Below are 18,564 nucleotides of genomic sequence, written 5' to 3' on the forward strand. Positions count from 1 at the left end.
GGCCATCTCCCCAGCCTCATCCTACCCTCACACCTGGCCTGCACAGCTAGAGGTCACATCAAGCAGAGTCCTAGGGACAGGTGGAGCTTGAAGTCTGGACGACCACCATGCTGTGGGTTTGCACCCCACCCCAACCTACAGTGGCATCAGCTGCTGTCACCGCCAGCCAGTGCCAGGTGTGGCTCATTTCCACTCTAGAGTCTCTTGAGTTGCGTAGCAACACTCCCCCACTTTAAAGGTCCCTGCCACCCCAGATCATTCTGTCTTATTTGTTCTCTCTGTCCGTCTGTCTGTCTCTGTACCTCTGTCTCAAGTGTCACCATTCTGAACAGTCTTTTTAACCCCAACCCCCAACCCCCACCACCGCTCCCAATAAACCACTTGGATTAGATCTGTTGCATGGCATGATCTCTTAGCAGCAGCACACCTTGGCCACCCGCCAAGGGTATCTTTTCTACCACTTTATCCTAACACATTGGAGAAATGCAAAAAAAAAAAAAAAAAAACCAAAAATTTTGCAAAGAATGTTGGGGCACTGGGTCATTTTCCCTCTCCTGTGTTAAAGGCGGTCTCCAAAATACAAACAAACAAAAATAATGGCTCCCTGAGACAGATGAGGCGGGGGAGGAGGAAGCCGGAAAGCACAGGCCACAGCAAGAAGAGGGGCTGACACACAGCACGGCCTTGGGCAGAGACCCTGCTCACAGCCCAGGTGACTCTGGAAATACCCCTGGGCTAAGGACAGTGGAAATAAGAGGCAAGAACACCAGCAGGGTTGACACAGGACAGCACCTGGGGAGCAGAGACCATGGAGTCCCCTTCTCTACTTCTCTGCAAAGGGCTCCTGCTCACAGGTGAGACCAGCCCCGGAGTGCTGTGGGGAGGGCGCTCTCAGGAAGGGACCCTGGGAGGAGACTCTCTTTCTGCTTCAGCCTGAGGGGAGAGGACACAAGCAGAGACAGAGGCTGCTCAGCTGGAAGCTTTCAGGGACCAGGGAGTGTTAGGAGGGGAGGAAAGGCCACATCATTCTTTATTGGAAGTTAGTCACAGGGGTCCTGACAAGGGTGGCCATGGTAATGGGGTGTGCTTCCCACCAGAGATTTACCAGGGAGGGGTACACAAGAGAACTGCAAATGTCCTGGGTGGGTCAGGTCCAGGCTCTTGGGTTTGTAGCTCATCATGGGCTCTGGAATGGGGGTCAGGGCCCTGATGCTGTGCTGTGGGGGGTGTTTGGAGTTTCCAGGGAGGGTCACTTTGTGGAAGGGGTGCAGGGGACAGAGCTGTGCTGAGGGAGACCTCGGTGGGTTGGAGCTTTTAAAACAGACTGGGCAATGAGGTGGGAGGACGATGGAGAAGGGCCTGGGACCCTACAGAGGGCATGGAAGCCTCCTCTGTGTGAGGAGAAGGAGCTGGCATTACAGGCAGAGGAAATGTTGGGACCGTGGAGGAGGCAGCCCTGGAGAGATTCTCTTCATGGGAAAAGAGCTGAGATGCCTGAGATGCAATACAGGAACAGACCAAGATCTGTTTTCGAGGCCACAGGTTTTATGCAATGCTAGAGAGGATGGATGTGGTGTGGTGTGGCAGAGAAGCTACTGGAAAACACGAGGAAGCATGCTCTAAGGAGGTTGGGGAAGGGAGAGGGGGTTGTCACTGTGGGGAAGTTCCAAATCCAGGGCGGGAGATGTGGAGGAAGGGTACCTCAGGTGCCTTCACTGGGTGAGCAGGGGATGTGCCAGTGAGGTTCCAGGTCACACATTCTTAGGTGTCTGTCACTCTCAGGAACTGAGACATCTAGGAAGCAGATGATTTTACAAACTGAAACAGGCTGTTTCTCTCTTCATACAGCTTCAGGGGACCCCAGAATCTCCTGGAAGGGCAGCTGTGGGAGACAGGGAGTTAGCTATTTACTGCCCCTTGGGAATTAAAATTTCCCAGAAGTCTAGAAGACCCATGGTCTAGTTTACAGACTCAATCCCAGGTCCTTGCCCGCTGGCATTTGTAAAATGGGTGGGGTAGATATTCTGATTAACCACTAACTCAAAGCTAGCGGTACAACCTTTTGCGTGCGTGCGTGCGTGCGTGCATGCGTGCACACACACACACACATACTCACTCACAAATGCACAGGCGGGCGGTGGGGGAGAGGATGAAAATACAGATTATGGAAGAGGCACAGTCTGACTCATCTGGACACTGACTCATCTGGCTTCTACAAGCTGGACAGGGACGAGGGAATTAGCTGACAGAAGTTCTCATTTACCTCCACTCCATGGTCCCTGTCTCTGCCCTTTCTCCTTCGTTCTGTGTCTTCTAACAGCAAAACAGCAAAGGAAACCGTTATGGCTTGTTTTAAGACATAAGATAAAAACAAAGAAAGACCTCATGCTCTGTTTAAAATCCCATGTGTAACGAATGCTTTTCCTTAGCAGGCGACACTCATTAGGACTTTGGGCAGCAGCCCTGGCCCGTGCTTATTCCTACATGAAAGTGTCTTTATTGCTCAAGCAGGTCCTCAGCCTCTTTTTTGCAGCCAGGGATTCTGATTTGGTCTGAATCAGGAAAGCTCAGAATCCACCGTTTTATAAGCTGACTGCTCCCTGTGCATTAGACTTCGTGAAATTTTCTCTCAAACACACAAGTAAACATTAAAAAAAAAATCAATTTGAGGTATTAAAAACTACCATTAGCTTGCTGGGTGGTGGTGGCATGTGCCTTTAATCCCAGCACTCAAGAGACAGAGGCGGGCAGATCTCTGAGTTTGAGGCCAGCCTGGTCTACAAGAGCGAGTTCCGGGACAGCCAGGGCTACCCAGAGAAACCCTTTCTCAAACAAACAAACAAACAAAACCCTGTCATTAGCTCTAACTAAGGATGTGGTAAATAAACCCATGGACACCCAGGTCTCTGGACACGTTCATTCATTCATTCATTCACTCACGGGCATCTGAGCCTGTCCCCAGCACAAGGCCTCCCCAGAAGAGCAGTCCAAACCCTGTCCTCACAAAGCCCTGGATCTAGTAGGCTGGTGGCAGCCAGGGCAGCTAGAAGGTATGGTCAGGAGTTGACTGCAAATACAGAGGGAACAGAGCAAGAAAATGGGAAGGGATGACCCAGGGTCTCTTGAGGAGGAGGTCAGGGAAGGCATCCCCAACCCCAAATATAATTGAGTGTGAGCAGAGACCTGAGGGCAATGAGCAGGGAGCCATAGACACTAGAGGAGAGAGTTCTATGCAGAGGACCCAGCTCCAGGGGCACCGGAGAACGGGCTTCCTCTGTTGCTTTCCTACATCACCTGTTGCACACCCACATGCACACACACACACACACACACACACACACACACACCTACATGCACACACCCAGGCTGAGAGATGCTTCCTTCCCCTTAGGAGGCTGCACTCACCTGCTCAGGACACAGTGGACCCAATAATGATGGGTGTTTCTCTCTTCTAGCCTCACTTTTAACCTGCTGGAACTCACCCACTGCGGCACTAAGATCTACCAAAGAAATGCGGTTTTCTGCAGCTGAAGGGGGGAGGGTTCTTCTCTCTGTTCCTATTCAGGCAGAGAATCTTCTCTCCTTTCACTGGTACAAAGGGAAAGAAGAAGACCAAGCTTTTACAATTGCCCATTATGAAAAGGACACAGATTTACTTAAACTTGGGAATGCAACCAGCGGCAGGGAAGAGATATATAAGGACGGATCCATGATGCTCCAGGACGTCACCCAGGAAGACACGGGAATCTACACCCTACAAACCTTTGGAGCACATGATCATATTGAAATAACACATTTCTACCTCCAAGTGTACAGTAAGTGACTCTCTGTGACCTGTGGGTGCTGGGTGGGGATCATTCCACTTAACACACAGGAGTGTCAGGGCTGCCCTGTGCCTACCTCCTCTCTGCCTTGGGTCGGGTTTGAGCATTTAGTGCAGGACACACATGGGGGAGTTAAACCTGAACAGATCAAAATCCATCACCCAAATCCGTCCTGCAGAGGGGAAGATGTGCAGCAGGTAACTCAGCTAAGGACATTAGCCTCAGGCAAGACTCTTAGAACTGTCATTATGAACATGACCCAGAGAAGGACCCTGAGAAACTCTACAAGAGATCTGCTTTACCCTCTACTGAACCTCTGTCCTCCTCTCCTCTCTCTAGCTACACAGTTCTGCCTCCTCTGTTCCTGCCTCAGCCTTCATTCTTCCTCTCTGCTCTCTCACCAAACATTCCATAATGAATGCCTTGCCTCTAGAAAAATACCTTGAAATTTCTAGGTATAGCTTTCATATCCAGCTGAATCTCTATAATATATTCTTGCGGCCCACAAGATGTCAGGTCCTTATTTAAGATTAACTCACAGACTTGGCAATGATCACTCACCGGGTGTCCTATGATAGGGAAACAGAGACCCAGGAAACCGAGTGGCTGAATCAGGGTCACACAGGCCGTGGGTGGCAGATCTCAAGCACAAGATGTCTGGCTGTAGGCTCGGCCCTGAATTCCCCCACCGAAACGGCCTTATTAGGTGCCCGTGGAGCCAGGAGCCAGGAGGGGCTCTCCGTCACTGAATCTCTCATTTGGTCTCTTCTGTTTCTACACAGAGATTGTGACAAAGCCCTACCTCCAAGTCAACCACACTAGAGTCGGGAGACGAAGGAGCGCTACGATTCTTACCTGCGTGTCACCTGACACTGGAGTTGACGTCAACTGGTTCTTCAACTACAAGCCCCTCAATCTAACGGAGAGAACCACCCTGTCCCCTGAAGAGCACAGGCTCATCATAAGTCCTGTCTGGAGGGCAGATACAGGGATCTATCAGTGTGAGGTCTCCAACTTCTTCAGCTCCAGGAAGTCTGCCCCACTGTTCCTTGTGTTGGCTTATGGCTAATGCTGTTCCCTTCCTATACCAGAGCGCTAAGGATTTTATGTCTCTAGTGTGCAAAGCATATAAAAGTCACAGGAGAAAGTTATCATGGCAGACACAGACAGCCATCACAGTGACTGTATCCCCAAATAAAACACCAATCAGGAGGAATGTTTGTACAAGGCCAGTCCAGTTACACAGCCACACTGATTTTAAAAAGAGCTCAGTGCAGGAAGAGAATTACAAAGGAGTTAAGTAGGGCTCAGGCTCTGAATCCCATAGGAACCCAGCCAGCCTCAGGATCCAGAGGGAACTGTCAGGTGCCTCACGATCACCAAAAGCTGTGGCTGCTCAGAGTCCTGGTTAAAACGCTGCAGTGCTTGCATAGAGCTAAACACACCTCCCACGCTCAGACCGCTCCTGATGCCCAATACCTATGCTGTCTAGACTTCAGTCATCCATGTTAAGTTGGGATAACGACAGGGGATGGGACTGGACATGTTCCGCAGTGGACATATGTTTTTGGACAGTTCTGATCTGTAGATAGTTTGTTGAATAAATGTAAAATCCCTGGACATAAAGGACCCATGTACTGAGTTTCTTGTCCTGAGTCTGGTATTTTTTTCAGTGGGACCTTGCACAAGATCGTTTGTCTTAACCGTTTCTGGGGTGGTAAATTACACTCATTTATTTGTCTGTTAGTTCTTTGAGACAGGGTCTCATTGGGCAGTCCTGGCTCTCCTGGAGCTCACTCTGTAGACCATACTAATCTGAAACTCACAGAGATCTGCTTGCCTTTGCCTCCTAATTGCTGGGATTAAAGGCAGGCTCCACTATGCCTGGCTAAGATTTATTTTTTTTAATGTGTTCAAACTTACTACTTTATAAATGGTGATTGAAGGCCCTCAGATATTACATGTAAGTTTTACTATTTTAGCTGTTTTGACAATCACAACTGAGTGGCACGAAGCACTTTCACATTGTTGTGTGAACATCACTGTCTTAGAGTTTCTGTTTCTGTGACGAGACACCATGGCCATGGCAACAAAGGAAAACATGTAATTGGGGCTGGCTTACTTTCAGAGGTTCAGTCCATTCTCATCATGGTGAGAAACATGGGTGCCTGCAGGCAGACATGGTGCTGGATAAAGAGCTGAGAGTTCCACATCTTGATCCGCAGAAAGCAAAATGAGACCGTGTGCCACAGTGGGCGTAGCTTAAGCATATACGACCTCAAAGCCGGCTTCCACACTGACATGCTTCCTCCAACGAGGCCACACCTCCTAATAGTGTCACTCCTATAGGCCAAGCATTCAAACACGTGAGTCTGTGGGGGCCATTCCTATTCAAACCACCACCTTCACCACTGTCCATTGCCAAAGCCCGTTTAAACCTTTCCCATTCACTCCAGCCCTGAACAACGACCGTACTACTTCTGTCCCTATGCACGTGACAAAAACCAATCTAATTGTTCATCGTTAAAATCAGCGTGGAGAAATACAACTCCTCTTCTTCTGTTTGCTTGGTTTTGCAGAGTTTGCTCACTGTTCTGACAAACTTCTTGCAGGATGTTTAGGGTTCTCTACAGAGAAGCTCATGCCATCTGCAGACATATTTTTGGCCTTGGAATTTTAGTATTATATTTATGGCATATGTCTTAGTTAGGGAGTTAGGGTTTTGTAGCTTGAGTTTTCCTGCCTGGCCCACAGTCAGGGCAAATCTCTCTCACCTGCCAGTCCCACAGCCGCTCAGACCCAACCAAGTAAACACAGAGACTTATATTGGTTACAAACTGTATGGCCGTGGCAGGCTTCTTGCTAACTGTTCTTACAGCTTAAATTAATCCATTTCTATAAATCTATGCCTTGCCACATGGCTCATGGCTTACCGGCATCTTCACATGCTGTTTGTCATCATGGCGGCTGGCAGTGTCTCTCTGACTCAGCCTTCCACTTCCCAGCTTTATTCTCCTCCTTTTCCCGCCTATGCTTCCTGCCTAGCCACTGGCCAATCAGTAATTTATTTACTGACCAATTAGCAACACACTTGACATACATACAGACCATCCCACAGCAGGGTTTCTTTTTTCTGTTTTGGTTTTTTGAGACAGGGTTTCTCTGTGTAACAACCTGGCTGTCCTGGAACTCACTCTGTAGACCAGGCTGGCCTTGAACTCACAGAGAGCTGCCTGCCTCTGCCTCCTGAGTGCTGGGATTAAAGGTGTGAGCCACTACTGTCCTGCTTAGTTAGGGTTTCTATTGCTGTGAAGAGACACCATGGCCACGGCAACTCTTACAAAGGCAAACATTTAACTGAGGTGGCAGCTTACAGTTTCAGAGGTTTAGTCCATTATCATCACCGTGCGGAGCATGGCAGCTGGGAGTATAGTAGCCTGCAGGCAGACACGATGCTGGAGAAGCTGAGATTCTTGCAGCTTGACCCACAGGCAACAGGAAATGGTCTAGACACAGGGTGTGGCATGAGCATGTATGAGACCTCAAAGCCTATCTCCACAGTGACACACTTCCTCCAACAATGCCATACTTACTCCAACAAAGCCACACCTCCTAATAGTGCCACTCCCTATGAGCTAATGGGGGTTAATTATATTCAAACTACCACAACATACATATATGTGTGTAAAATTACATATACACACACACACATATATATATATATATATATATATATATATATATATATATATATATATATATATATATACACACATACAGGGACACACACATATATTATACATATATACTATATAATACATTTTATTAAGCATGGAATTCTTGTTATTCTGAAGCATGCATGGCAGTGTCTCAAATTTTACTTCTAAGTTTAGTAATTTTAATCTATTATATTATAAAGTTAATCTCATTAAAAGAAAATATTATTAATCCTTTGTCAAAAGCCAACTTTTAATGGAATTGACTTTTTGATACTGTGTGTTTTTATTCTCTCTTTATTCCCTCTTTCATGGGCTGGTGGGCAGGGGACGTTCTTTATTTTCCTTTGATGATGGGCGGGTCTCATGCTATTGCTTTAAGGATCAAGAATCAAGGGCCTCTTTGGCAAAAATCTGCACATGGGCTGTCTGTTGCACAGGTCTTAGCTGTCATTGTGAGCACTGTTAGCGACAGACTTGAAGGCAGGCAGCCGGGCGGACCTCTGACAAACCACACAAACTTTAACTAATGCCCCTCCTGACTCTAAGCCTCAGTTTTTCACCCTAAAATGGAAATGATTTTCTCATGACAGACGCAGGTGATAAATTCCCTGAAGGAACAAATCCAAGTTCATCATGCTGAGCGCCTTTCCCCAGCACAGCCCAGGGTGAAACCTCTTCACATTCATGCTTCGCCTTTCCCTCCTTGAGAGCCAGCCTGGCCTCTCCGCTGGGGCCACGGCTTACATGGAGATTGGAGTTGTGGCTGCAGGGGCCATGACAGCGTGGCGGCCATATTTCTTACATACTGAGAAGCCTGGCGGATATGGTTAATTTTCTTCTTATGTTTTTCTGCAGTCTGAGTGCCATGCTCGGGAGTGGGCAGGGACTTCTGTCCTCCTGCCTCTGGGCTGGATCTCCCATCGCCTCCTAACCCTCTGCTTCTCAGAACTGATGCTGTGGGCTCAGCCTCCCCATCTTCCTGCATCCCTGTGTGATGGCCACTCTTGGTGGTCAGCTTGACCACCTCTGAATGAGCTACAGTCCAGAAACAGAGGGCACACCTGTGAGAGGTTATTTTTGCTTGGTTTGAAGTGGTGAATCCCCTTCCAGTCTGGACCTTTGAGGTAAGAAGACACACACCTTTGATCCAGCGGATCTAGAGATGGGAAGACACACTTTTAATCTGGGCCACACCTTCTGCTGGAAGTCTATATAAGGACATGGAAGAAGGAAGCTTTTGCTCTTTGCCTGCTCGCCCTCACCTTGCCAGCACATCTGTTCTTTCACGGGCATTGGACCTACTTCTTTATATATATATATATATATATATATATATATATATATATATATATATATATATATATATATATATATACAGAAGGCCAGCTGAGACATCCACCCTTGTGGATTAAGCAACTTCTGAATTCTTGGACTTAGTGTTCACAGCCAGCCATTGTTGGATTAGCTGGGTTTTGGCCTTTAAGTCATTCCAATAAATCACACACACACACACACACACACACACACACACACACACACACACACACAGAGAGAGAGAGAGAGAGAGAGAGAGAGAGAGAGAGAGAGAGAGAGAGAGAGGGAGAGATTCATTCTTAAGTTCTGTTACTCTAGAGAACCCTGACTGACACATCCTGTCTCTTGGAGTCCATTTCCATCTAGTTAGAGAACAGATTCAATTATGCTCCTCTATCCACCCCCCCCCCCCCCGCCCCCGTCAGGAAGCCAAGGTCCCAGAAGACAGAGAAGTGAGGGACTCCAAGAGGCAGCAAGAGGATGCAGGGAGTTCTGTACACTGTGTGAATATATGTCACTATGATTGGTTTAATAAACAAGCTGACTGGCCAATAGCTGAACAGGATAAAGTTAGACAGGAAAGCCAAACTGAGAATGATGGGATGAGGAAGGGCGAAGTCAGGGGAGTCGCCAGACAGACAGAGAACCAGTCGAACACACAAAATGGGGACGAGGTAAAAGGCTATGAGCCTCGGAGTGGGACACAGATTAATAGAAATGGGTTAAGTTGTGAGAGGTAGTGAGTAACAAGCCTAAGCTATTGGCCAAGCATTTTTTAGTGAAAGGACTAAGCAGATGCCATAACAGACTGCTCAGTCTTCTCTCAGAGATCAGACTTCAATTTTAGTTTCCTGAGACTTGAGCAAGCAGTTTCTGGGAGGGCACATGAACAAAAGACATAGTCCTTGAAGTAGCTCCCTTTCTGCACATACTCTGACTGTTGTTTACTGTCTGAGACCCCTCACCAACTTAGAGCTACATGCATGAGTCAAGGACAGAGCCTGGGCCACTGAGTCAGCCCCCCAGTCAGTACTGCAAGGTCAGCCAGCCTCTATGTCAGCTCAAGGACAAAGCCAGGGACTTGTCCAGGCCTGCCCGAAAATGGATAACTGTAACCCCCAACTAACTCTAGCCAATTAAAAGTTACTAACATGGTTGCCACTTGCATAAACCAATCTTGAGTCTGTTCCTATGTAGTCTGAGACCCCAAGCCCCACTTACTTTAAAAACCCTGCCCCATTGCTACTCAGGGTCTCTCCTGCTCTGCTGCTGTGTCAGACAGATGGAGGGTCCTGAGTTAACTCGTAGTAAAAAGATTCTATGCTTTTGCATTGCATTTGGTCTCTTGGTAGTCTTTGGGGGACTCTGGGTACAACATAAGTAATCTTTTTGTTTGTTTGTTTGTTTGTTTGTTTTTTGAGACAGGGTTTCTCTGTGTAGTTTTTGGTGCCTGTCCTGGATCTCGCCCTGTAGACCAGGCTGGCCTCGAACTCACAGAGATTCACCTGCCTCTGCCTCCTGAGTGCTGGGATTAAAGGCATGCGCCACCACTGCCCAGCTCAACATAAGCAATCTTAAATCTCCATGGTGGTTATTTGGGAGCAGATGGTCTGGACATGGAAACTTCCACCTAGAGGGAGGCATATGCTGCTGACTGTAGCAGCAGAAAGAATGGGGGGGGGGATTGTAATGGGGGTAAGGTAGGAGGAGAAGAAGGAGCATTAAAGTCCTCTTGATCAAGAAAATGAGCAGAAAACAAAACAACAGAACAGAACAGAACCACCCATGGAAAACGAAACAGGACAGGCGTTAAGTAGGACAGGTGCAGAAACATGGAGAATAAGAGAGCTACAGCACTGGGGACACAGCTCAGAAGCAAAGCAGTGACTGTGGGTGTGGTCCCAGCACCAGGGGACAAAGTAGAGCAAACGTGGAGTCCAGCGAAGACAAAGGATGAGCACTAGCAGGCATCAATCACACTTAGATTGAGGAATGAGGCCCCAGGAGGGGAGGCAGCGCCAAGCACGGTGTGACAGAGCATCATTGACAGCAAGGAGCCCAGGAATGAGCTGCCCCCTGCATCCTCCCCAACTCCAGGAGCGAAGGCCCTGTGTGTGCGATAGTGGTCACAGCGTCTGATCGATATTTATGGGAGGTGACTCAGTCTCCAGCTAGAACAGGTGATTCTGGGTTCACTGACCATGCCTTCCCCTTTGAGTTTTCTAGAAAGGATCTCCAGTGATCAGACCTACAGGTCTCATAAATCTCCACACTCATCCTGAGTATAAAAGATTTGCCTGAGATAGCCCCGAAGGAGGCTCACTGCACCCAGGCTAGGCAGGCCCCGGGGAACCACACTTCTGGGAATCATCCTTTCGCCCTTTCTTGCCTCTGTCACAGACTTGGGCATCTTTTTTTTTTTCTTTCTTTTAACTCATGTGCATTGGTGGTGTTTTGCCTGCATGTAGGTAAGTGTAAATTTGTCAGATCCCCTGGAACTGGAGTTACAGACTGTTGTGAGCTGCCGTGCTAGGAATTGAACTCGGGTCCTCTGGAAGAGCAGTCAGTGTTCTTAACCACTGAACCATCTCTCCAGCCCGACTTGGGCATTCTTAGCGGCCAGACTTTGCTTATCTTCTGGATGACCTGAGAGCTGTGATCTTTATGCTCCTCCTTAACATTGGAGCACATGTGTGTGTGTGTGGGACATCTAGGCAAACAAGGAACACCTCGTGAACTGGGGAAATCAGACATGGCTCCATCCTGCTCCTTCTCTGACACTAACACAGTGGGTCTGGATCACTCTTCCCTGAAGAGGGGCTAGGAAGCCATTGGAGGGCGAAGTCTTAGCTGCAGTGGAGACCCAAGCCATGTGGAGATGGACTGAGTGGAGGGGGCTGGGTGTTGGGGGAGGTGGCCCACGATCAGCTCAGGAATTAGCTACCCTCTGTGGTCCAGATCCTCTGCGTCAGTGTCACAGAAGGAGCAGGATGCAGCTCTGTCTGATTTCCCCAGACATGTGTTTGAAATGTGTTGATTACTAGAGGCAAAAGGAAAGGCTTTAGGATGAGTCCTGGAAACACACATCTCTCTGTCTCTCTCTTTTTTTGGGAGGGTGCGGTTTTTGAAACAGGGTTTCTCTGTATAGCCCTGGCTGTCCTAAAACTACTTCTGTAGACCAGGCAGGCCTAGAACTCACAGAGATCAGCCTGCCTCTGCCTCCTGAGTGCTGGGATTAAAGGCATGCACCACCACCACCTGGTGAAACATGTATCTCTTAAACCAGCCTGGCCCGGATGGAGAGAGCCTCCCTCCAGGGCCATCTATGGTGGCTTCTCTGTAGCCATCACTGGTGAATTCTAACCAGTGTCCAGTGTAGAAGATGGTCCACACAGGGGAATCATCTCTCAATACTTCAAAGCAAGTTATCCTTGACGATCCTCACACAGGTAGCACAAGAGTTGAAAGGAAATCTAGAGGCCCCAGAAGATCCTCTCCAGCCCATTTGATCGCTGAGGACCAGATCCTCAACTGGCTTTGGCCTTACAAAATGAAAATGATTAACCGTGGCCACCTGTGTGGTGTCAACTACACAACAGGAAGATGTCGCTGAAGGCTGAAAGGATTGGCCTGTTTCCCTTACAGATCGTACTCCCCAGACCTCAGACTCAAATCCACGTGAGATTTATACAACCGTTTCCCACCGGTGGCCTTAAGACTTCAGGCCACAGCACACTGTAGCTCCTACCTCCAGCCACGAGAGACAGACGAGCTACTGTAGTTTGAACCTCAAACTGAAATGACCGCTTGGGAGTTTCTTTCCCTCCCTCTCTAGAAGTTCCGGAGGGAATGCGCGCTGACCCCAGTCTCTCCAACCGCTATTGAAGTCCCTGCAAGCACATCTCCCTCACACCTCTCTTCCAGGCTCCAGTCAAGGACTTCCTTTCTGCTGACATCTGGCTGTTACACAGACAGAACACCGGATGCACTTTTAGGGTCTTTTAGATGAGCCCAGTGCTGGGTATCCTGACTGCCACACCAACACCCGCCCTCAGTGGGTAGAAACCGCACCAGTTATCCCTGTTTCTCATGACAGTTAACCTAATTTAGGGGATGGCATGATAGAAGCAGGAGGTAAAACTGGCTAGTAAGTTTTAGGTTAAAAAGCTTCCCAAACTGTTGGGTGGTTGCGATGCACACACCTTTATTCCCAGCACTTGGGAGGCAGAAGCAGGCAGATCTCTGAGTTCAAGGCCAGCCTGGTCTACAGAGCAAGTTTGAGGACAGCCAGGGCTACACAGAGAAACCCTGTCTTGAAAACAAAACAAAACAACAAGAAAGCCCCCCAAAATAGTAGCCAGATGCTTCCTTGGCAGAGAGCATGAAGTGACCACGGGCTTCAAATCAGCCTCCTCCTTGCCAGAGGTCAGATTCCCACAAGTATTTAGGGGGCTCTGATTGTGGATCTGGTTCCTAAGCGATTCTAAGGTTGGCTCTGCAGACAAGAGGATGTTAGAATAGAAGTCAAGGAATGTTAAGAGAAAACTCTTTCTGGTCAAGAGAATAGACCCCATGGCCTGGGTGGAGATCCTGCATTCCATTTGGGCCAGGTCATTCTCCTGGAATCAATATCAACCGAGGGACAGATGACTCATCTTAAGCTATGCTAAAGAGATATGAGATATACAGTTTGACCAGTGCAATTTGTATCTATTTTAATATCTGTCAAAATTGACTTTAAATCAATGCAAATCAGAAAAGATAGGCAAGGACAGTATATACTCATTAAAGGAAAAATTCACCGAGAAGATATTACAAATGTAAACATTTATGCATCAAATACAAGAGCACTAAAAGAAACAGGGCTACATCTAAAATCACTTATCAAGGCATTGTCCCACCTTGAGTTTCCCCCATGGCTTCCCTCAATGATGGAATGTGAAATAGATCCATTACTCCCACAAGTTCTTTTTGGTTAGAGTTTCCCTGAAGAGAGGCCAGGAAGCCATTGATGAGGGTGAAGTCTCAGCTGCAATGGAGATCCTGGCATGTTGGAGATGTCAGGACTCCAGGATAAATGCCAAGGACAGCAGGTATGGAAGGGAGCTAGCCTGATCTATGAGACAAGCTGTGTGGGTTGCACTGGGAGATATGGGCTCCTCACTGTCTGTGGCACCCAGTGAATCATGAGTGAGTCCAAGGTGAAAACCACTGAGGTATGGGATTTGAGCTACACTGCTAGATTCTGGTTTTGCTTAAATGTGATTATTTTTATGCTTTGGTTCTTCCTCTTGGAGTAGAATTAATAATTTGGTTTTTTTTTTAATTCTAAAAGAGCCCAAAGTTGAGATACTGGATATTAAAATAAGATATAGATATAAGATATAGAATAAAATAGGGAATTTTTGTTTGTTTTTTGTTTTTTGAAACAGCGTTTCTCTGTGTAGTTTTGGTGCCTGTCCTGGAACTCACTCTGTAGACCAGGTTGGCCTCGAACTCACAGAGATCTGCCTGGCTCTGCCTCCCGAGGCTGAGATTAAAGGCATGTACCACCACCGCCTGGCTAGAATTTTTTTAAGTTATTTTGTGTGTGTGTGTGTGTGTGTGTGTGTGTGTGTGTGTGTGTGTGTGCTCATTGGTATTTTGCCTGCATGTATATCTGTATGAGGGTGTTGGATCTACTAGAACTGGAGTCACAGACAGTTGTGAGCTGCCACATGGGTGCTAGGAATTGAACCTGGGTCCTCAGGAAGAACAGCCAGTGCTCTCAACCACTGAACCATCTCTCCAGCCCTGAGATGCAGAACTTTTAAGTGATGACATGTTTGTTTGTTTTTTGTTTGTTTTAAGACTGAGGCCTCTAAAGTTGTACTGTATTTAAATCTGTAATAATATTAACATGACCTGGGGGTAAACTAGAGAGGAAAGGTTATGATTTAGCAATGACATGTTTGTGCGTCAAATTGACAAGGGATGAACCCGTGATGATGAATTTTCCGTAGTCAACTTGACAGTTCTGGGAAGAGGCTCTAGTAGACTGTACTGTGGGCATGTCTGTGGAGCATTTTCTTGATTAATGATTGATGTGGAAGAGCCCAGTGCACTGTGGACTTCTCATTTATAGGCAGTTCCTGACTCCTGGTTTTGGCTACGATGATGGACTATAAACTATAAACTGAAATAAACCCTTTCCTCTCCCAAGTAGATGTTGGTCATGTGTTTAGCCCAGCAACAGAAATCAAACTTAGACAGGATGTCAAGCAGGTACTTGTGGATCCCTAAGAGTTTGAGAGCAGTCTGGACTACATAGAGAGTCCCGAGCCAGACAGAACTGCACACACTGTGAAGTCCCATCCACACACTCAAAGAAATTGACTCCTCAAGCCCAGAAACACAAACAAAAAACTCCAACAAAATTCATTCAAACCAACAAAAACAAAGCAAAATGCTAGGCAGTGGTGGTGAATCCCTTTAATCCCAGCACTCAGGAGGCAGAGGGCAGGAGGATCTCTGTGAGTTTGAGACCAGCCTGGTCTACAGAGCAAGTTCCAGGTCAACCAGGGCTACAAGAAAGCCTGTCTCAAAAAAAAAAAAAAGTATATATATATATATGTGTGTGTGTGTGTGTGTGTGTGTGTGTGTGTGTGTAATAAAATAAACAAGCCAAGTTCTCCATTAACACCCCTTAGACATTAGCTGCTTGAGTTAAGTCCTGTTTGATCTACATAGTGAGTTCCAAGCAGTCAGACTATAAAATGAGACCCTGTATCAAACATACAAAGAGAAACAACAGAACCAAAGACCAAAATGTTAAGACAAAATGTTTGAAGACATCTCCAGTAGCTACATCCGGTAGAGATGATTTCAGCCTTCAACCTCTATGACTTTTTTTTTTTTTAAATCCTGAAGATGCCTTGATTTCGGGACTAGTGACCCATTTCGGACTTCAGACTTCCAGAAGTATAATCATGTCTGTCTGTGGGCTTTAATCTATCAGTTGTGAAGTAAGAAATGTAAACTCATTAAAAAGTACTTTAAACAGAGAGAGAGAGAGAGAGACAGAGAGAGAGAGAGAGAAAGAGAGAGACAGAGAGAGAGAGAGAGAGAGAGAGAGAGAGAGAGAGAGAGAGAGAGAGAGAGAAGGAGGAGGAGGAGGAGGAGGAGGAGGAGGAGGAGGAGGAGGAGGGAGGGAGGGAGGGAGGGAGGGAGGGAGCGAGCCTGGAAGAGACCAGTAGGTGCAGTAGACTGGGATGAGACACAACATGACCCACAACCTTGTGACTCTGGGAGGGGCTCCCATGGGGCTCGGGTGTGAAGGAATAAGAAGAGCACAGGTGTGAGGCAGAGCTGGGCTGAGGCAAGCAGGCGAAGAGACCATGGCGCCCCCCTCCCTACTCTTTTGCAAAGGGCTCCTGCTCACAGGTGAGATGGGTCCTGAGAGTGGCCAGTCTCAGAGGGGAAGAGGAGAGGAGAATCCTGAGGGGAGAGGGTACAGAGAGGGACAGAGGCTGTGCTGAAGGAAGGTCCGGGGAACCGGAAGTGTTGGGGGGCAGGTGGGTGGTGAGGTGGGGGTGGCCAGATTATACTTTCTTCAATGTGAATCACTATTGCCTGCTGTATTTCTCTGAGTACTGGCCAGTGGACTCCAGAGAGGGTCACCATGCTCATGAGGAGACTTCTTATCAGAGATTGGTGGAGGTAGGTCCGCTAATGGAGGGTGCAGGCTCTGTGGATTGGAATTGGTCAAGGGTGTGGTAGGGGGATCAGGACCTTGGCCGTGCGTATCAGGGTCACTTGGGTCTCCAGGCAAGAGGACATTGTAGAAAGAGTGTCAGGAGAAAGGGATGTGTTTGTGGGAGACACTGGAGGGAAAGGGAGCCTTAAAAACAATATGTGAGACAAGACCTCGGAGGAATAAAGAAAAAAATAAGTCCCTCCCACACATTGACTACCTCTAAATTGGTTGATTTAGTGCAATTAGCTAGCCGTCACTGGCAATTAAAAATATTTTAACAGTAACGAATAGGCCGCCCACTTTTGTTACAGTGTAAATAACATAAAAAAGAAATTATAGCTGGAGATGGTGGTGGCCCACACCTTTTGATCCCAGCACTCAGGAGGCACAGGAGGGTGGATCTCTGTGAGTTCGAGGCCAGCCTGGTCTACAAAGTGAGTTCAGAACAGCCAGGGCTACACAAAGAAACCCTGTCTCAAAAAGAAAACACAAAAAAGAAAAAAGAAATTATGAAATTGGCAATTGACAAAGTAGCAAGAACTATGAAAACTGAATCTGAGGAGACACTAAAAATGAATTAAAAAAAATCAATTTTTTACTTGTTTTTTCTTTCTTTCTTTCTTTCTTTTTTTCCAAGACAGGGTTTTTCTGTGTAGCTTTTGGAACCTGTCCTGGAACTCACTCTGTAGACCAGGCTGGCCTTGAACTCACAGAGATCCCCCTGTCTCTGCCTCCTGAGTGCTGGGATTAAGGGCGTGTGCCACCACTGCCTGGCCAAATTCAATTTTTTTTTTTTTTTTTTTTTTTGGTTTTTTGAGACAGGGTTTCTCTGTGTAGCTTTGCGCCTTTCCTGGAACTCACTTGGTAGCCCAGGTTGGCCTCGAACTCACAGAGATCCGCCTGGCTCTGGTGCCGAAGCAGTATGAAGATAGATTCCTGGGCTACTTCTTACTCTCCTCTCTTTCTGACAGTGCCTCCTTCTTCTGAATCTCCAAACAGTAAAATTCAGTATAAAAGAAAAACATCATGGCCCGTTTAAAGATAAAGCAAAAGAGATACAGAGTCCATGCTCTGTGGAAATGTCCCGTGTGCAAAGAGCCCTTGTCCTCAGGAAGCCTCCTCACACCGACCGACCACAACCTGCTCTTTTCCTTTTTTGTATTTTTGTATTTTTGTATTTTTTAATGCTTGAGGTAAAAATGTCTTTACTCCTCAGCCAGTCCTAAAGTTGCCTTTAGCACTGAAGCTGTGAAGCCTGGTTTGGCCTCAGTCCAGGTCCCCAAAGCCTAGGGGACTCCTTGGGTGGCTGCTGCTGACAAGGCGGAGCTGTGCCTCTGTCCCCTCAGGACTGACATTCCCGGGGCTCCTCCTGATCCATCTTCATGCGCTGATGTTTATAGCTGAAGGTCACACTGGACAAAGGAAAAACTAACAGGAAAAGATGGCAGATCTGCTTAAATACTCCAAAATGGAATAGATATTTTTTCTAGAGTCCACAAAACTGTAAATACAAGAGAATCATACAATCAATCTAGACTTTTAAAATGTGTAAATGTTGGTTGTTCCTTTTGTCTTTTATCATTACTTCATTGGGCCAAACAGTGGTCTTCATGATATAATAACCTGTTCTACTGAGTCTGTTAAACACAGTCACAATCAACTCAGAGTCACCAACATCCATCAATGTCACACGAATGACACCAGAGACTTCTTTTCTGCTTGATTTGAGTAAGATTCATCCCAAACCAGAATTCTCCCGTCCCAGCTTTTGTCCCTCTGTGGTTCCTGGCCTGTCTGTAACCTATCAGTTGTATAAGTCTGAATCTGTGTACCCCTGGCTGCCTGAATGCTGTCTATCTTATCTATCTTGGGAATCTGTCTGTCCCAAACAACGACCTTTGCTCTCTCAGTTATTGACCAGCACAGAGAGCATCCAACATGGAAGGAAGGATGGACATGTTACAGAAATCTT

At 47.1% G+C, this 18,564-nt stretch overlaps 1 protein-coding gene across 1 annotated transcript; it reads left to right on the top strand.

Moving 5' to 3' along the window:
- The first annotated feature begins 802 nt into the window (after positions 1–802).
- LOC131902547 (carcinoembryonic antigen-related cell adhesion molecule 15-like) lies at positions 803–4,893 on the top strand. The gene is made up of 3 exons (XM_059253572.1): positions 803–854; positions 3,456–3,815; positions 4,607–4,893. The coding sequence occupies exons 1-3, from the start codon at positions 809–811 to the stop codon at positions 4,891–4,893; spliced, it is 693 nt and encodes a 230-aa protein (XP_059109555.1). The 5' UTR covers positions 803–808.
- The last annotated feature ends 13,671 nt before the right edge of the window (positions 4,894–18,564 follow it).

Source organism: Peromyscus eremicus, chromosome 1 (assembly GCF_949786415.1).
Source record: "Peromyscus eremicus chromosome 1, PerEre_H2_v1, whole genome shotgun sequence".
NCBI lineage: Eukaryota > Metazoa > Chordata > Mammalia > Rodentia > Cricetidae > Peromyscus > Peromyscus eremicus.

Excerpts from the sequence above, each read along its gene's own strand:
- LOC131902547 (XM_059253572.1), top strand. The coding sequence starts at position 809 with ATGGAGTCCCCTTCTCTACTTCTCTGCAAAGGGCTCCTGCTCACAG. Across the intron at positions 855-3,455 it reads CAAAGGGCTCCTGCTCACAG|CCTCACTTTTAACCTGCTGG; the intron begins GTGAGACCAGCC and ends TCTCTCTTCTAG. Across the intron at positions 3,816-4,606 it reads TTTCTACCTCCAAGTGTACA|AGATTGTGACAAAGCCCTAC; the intron begins GTAAGTGACTCT and ends GTTTCTACACAG.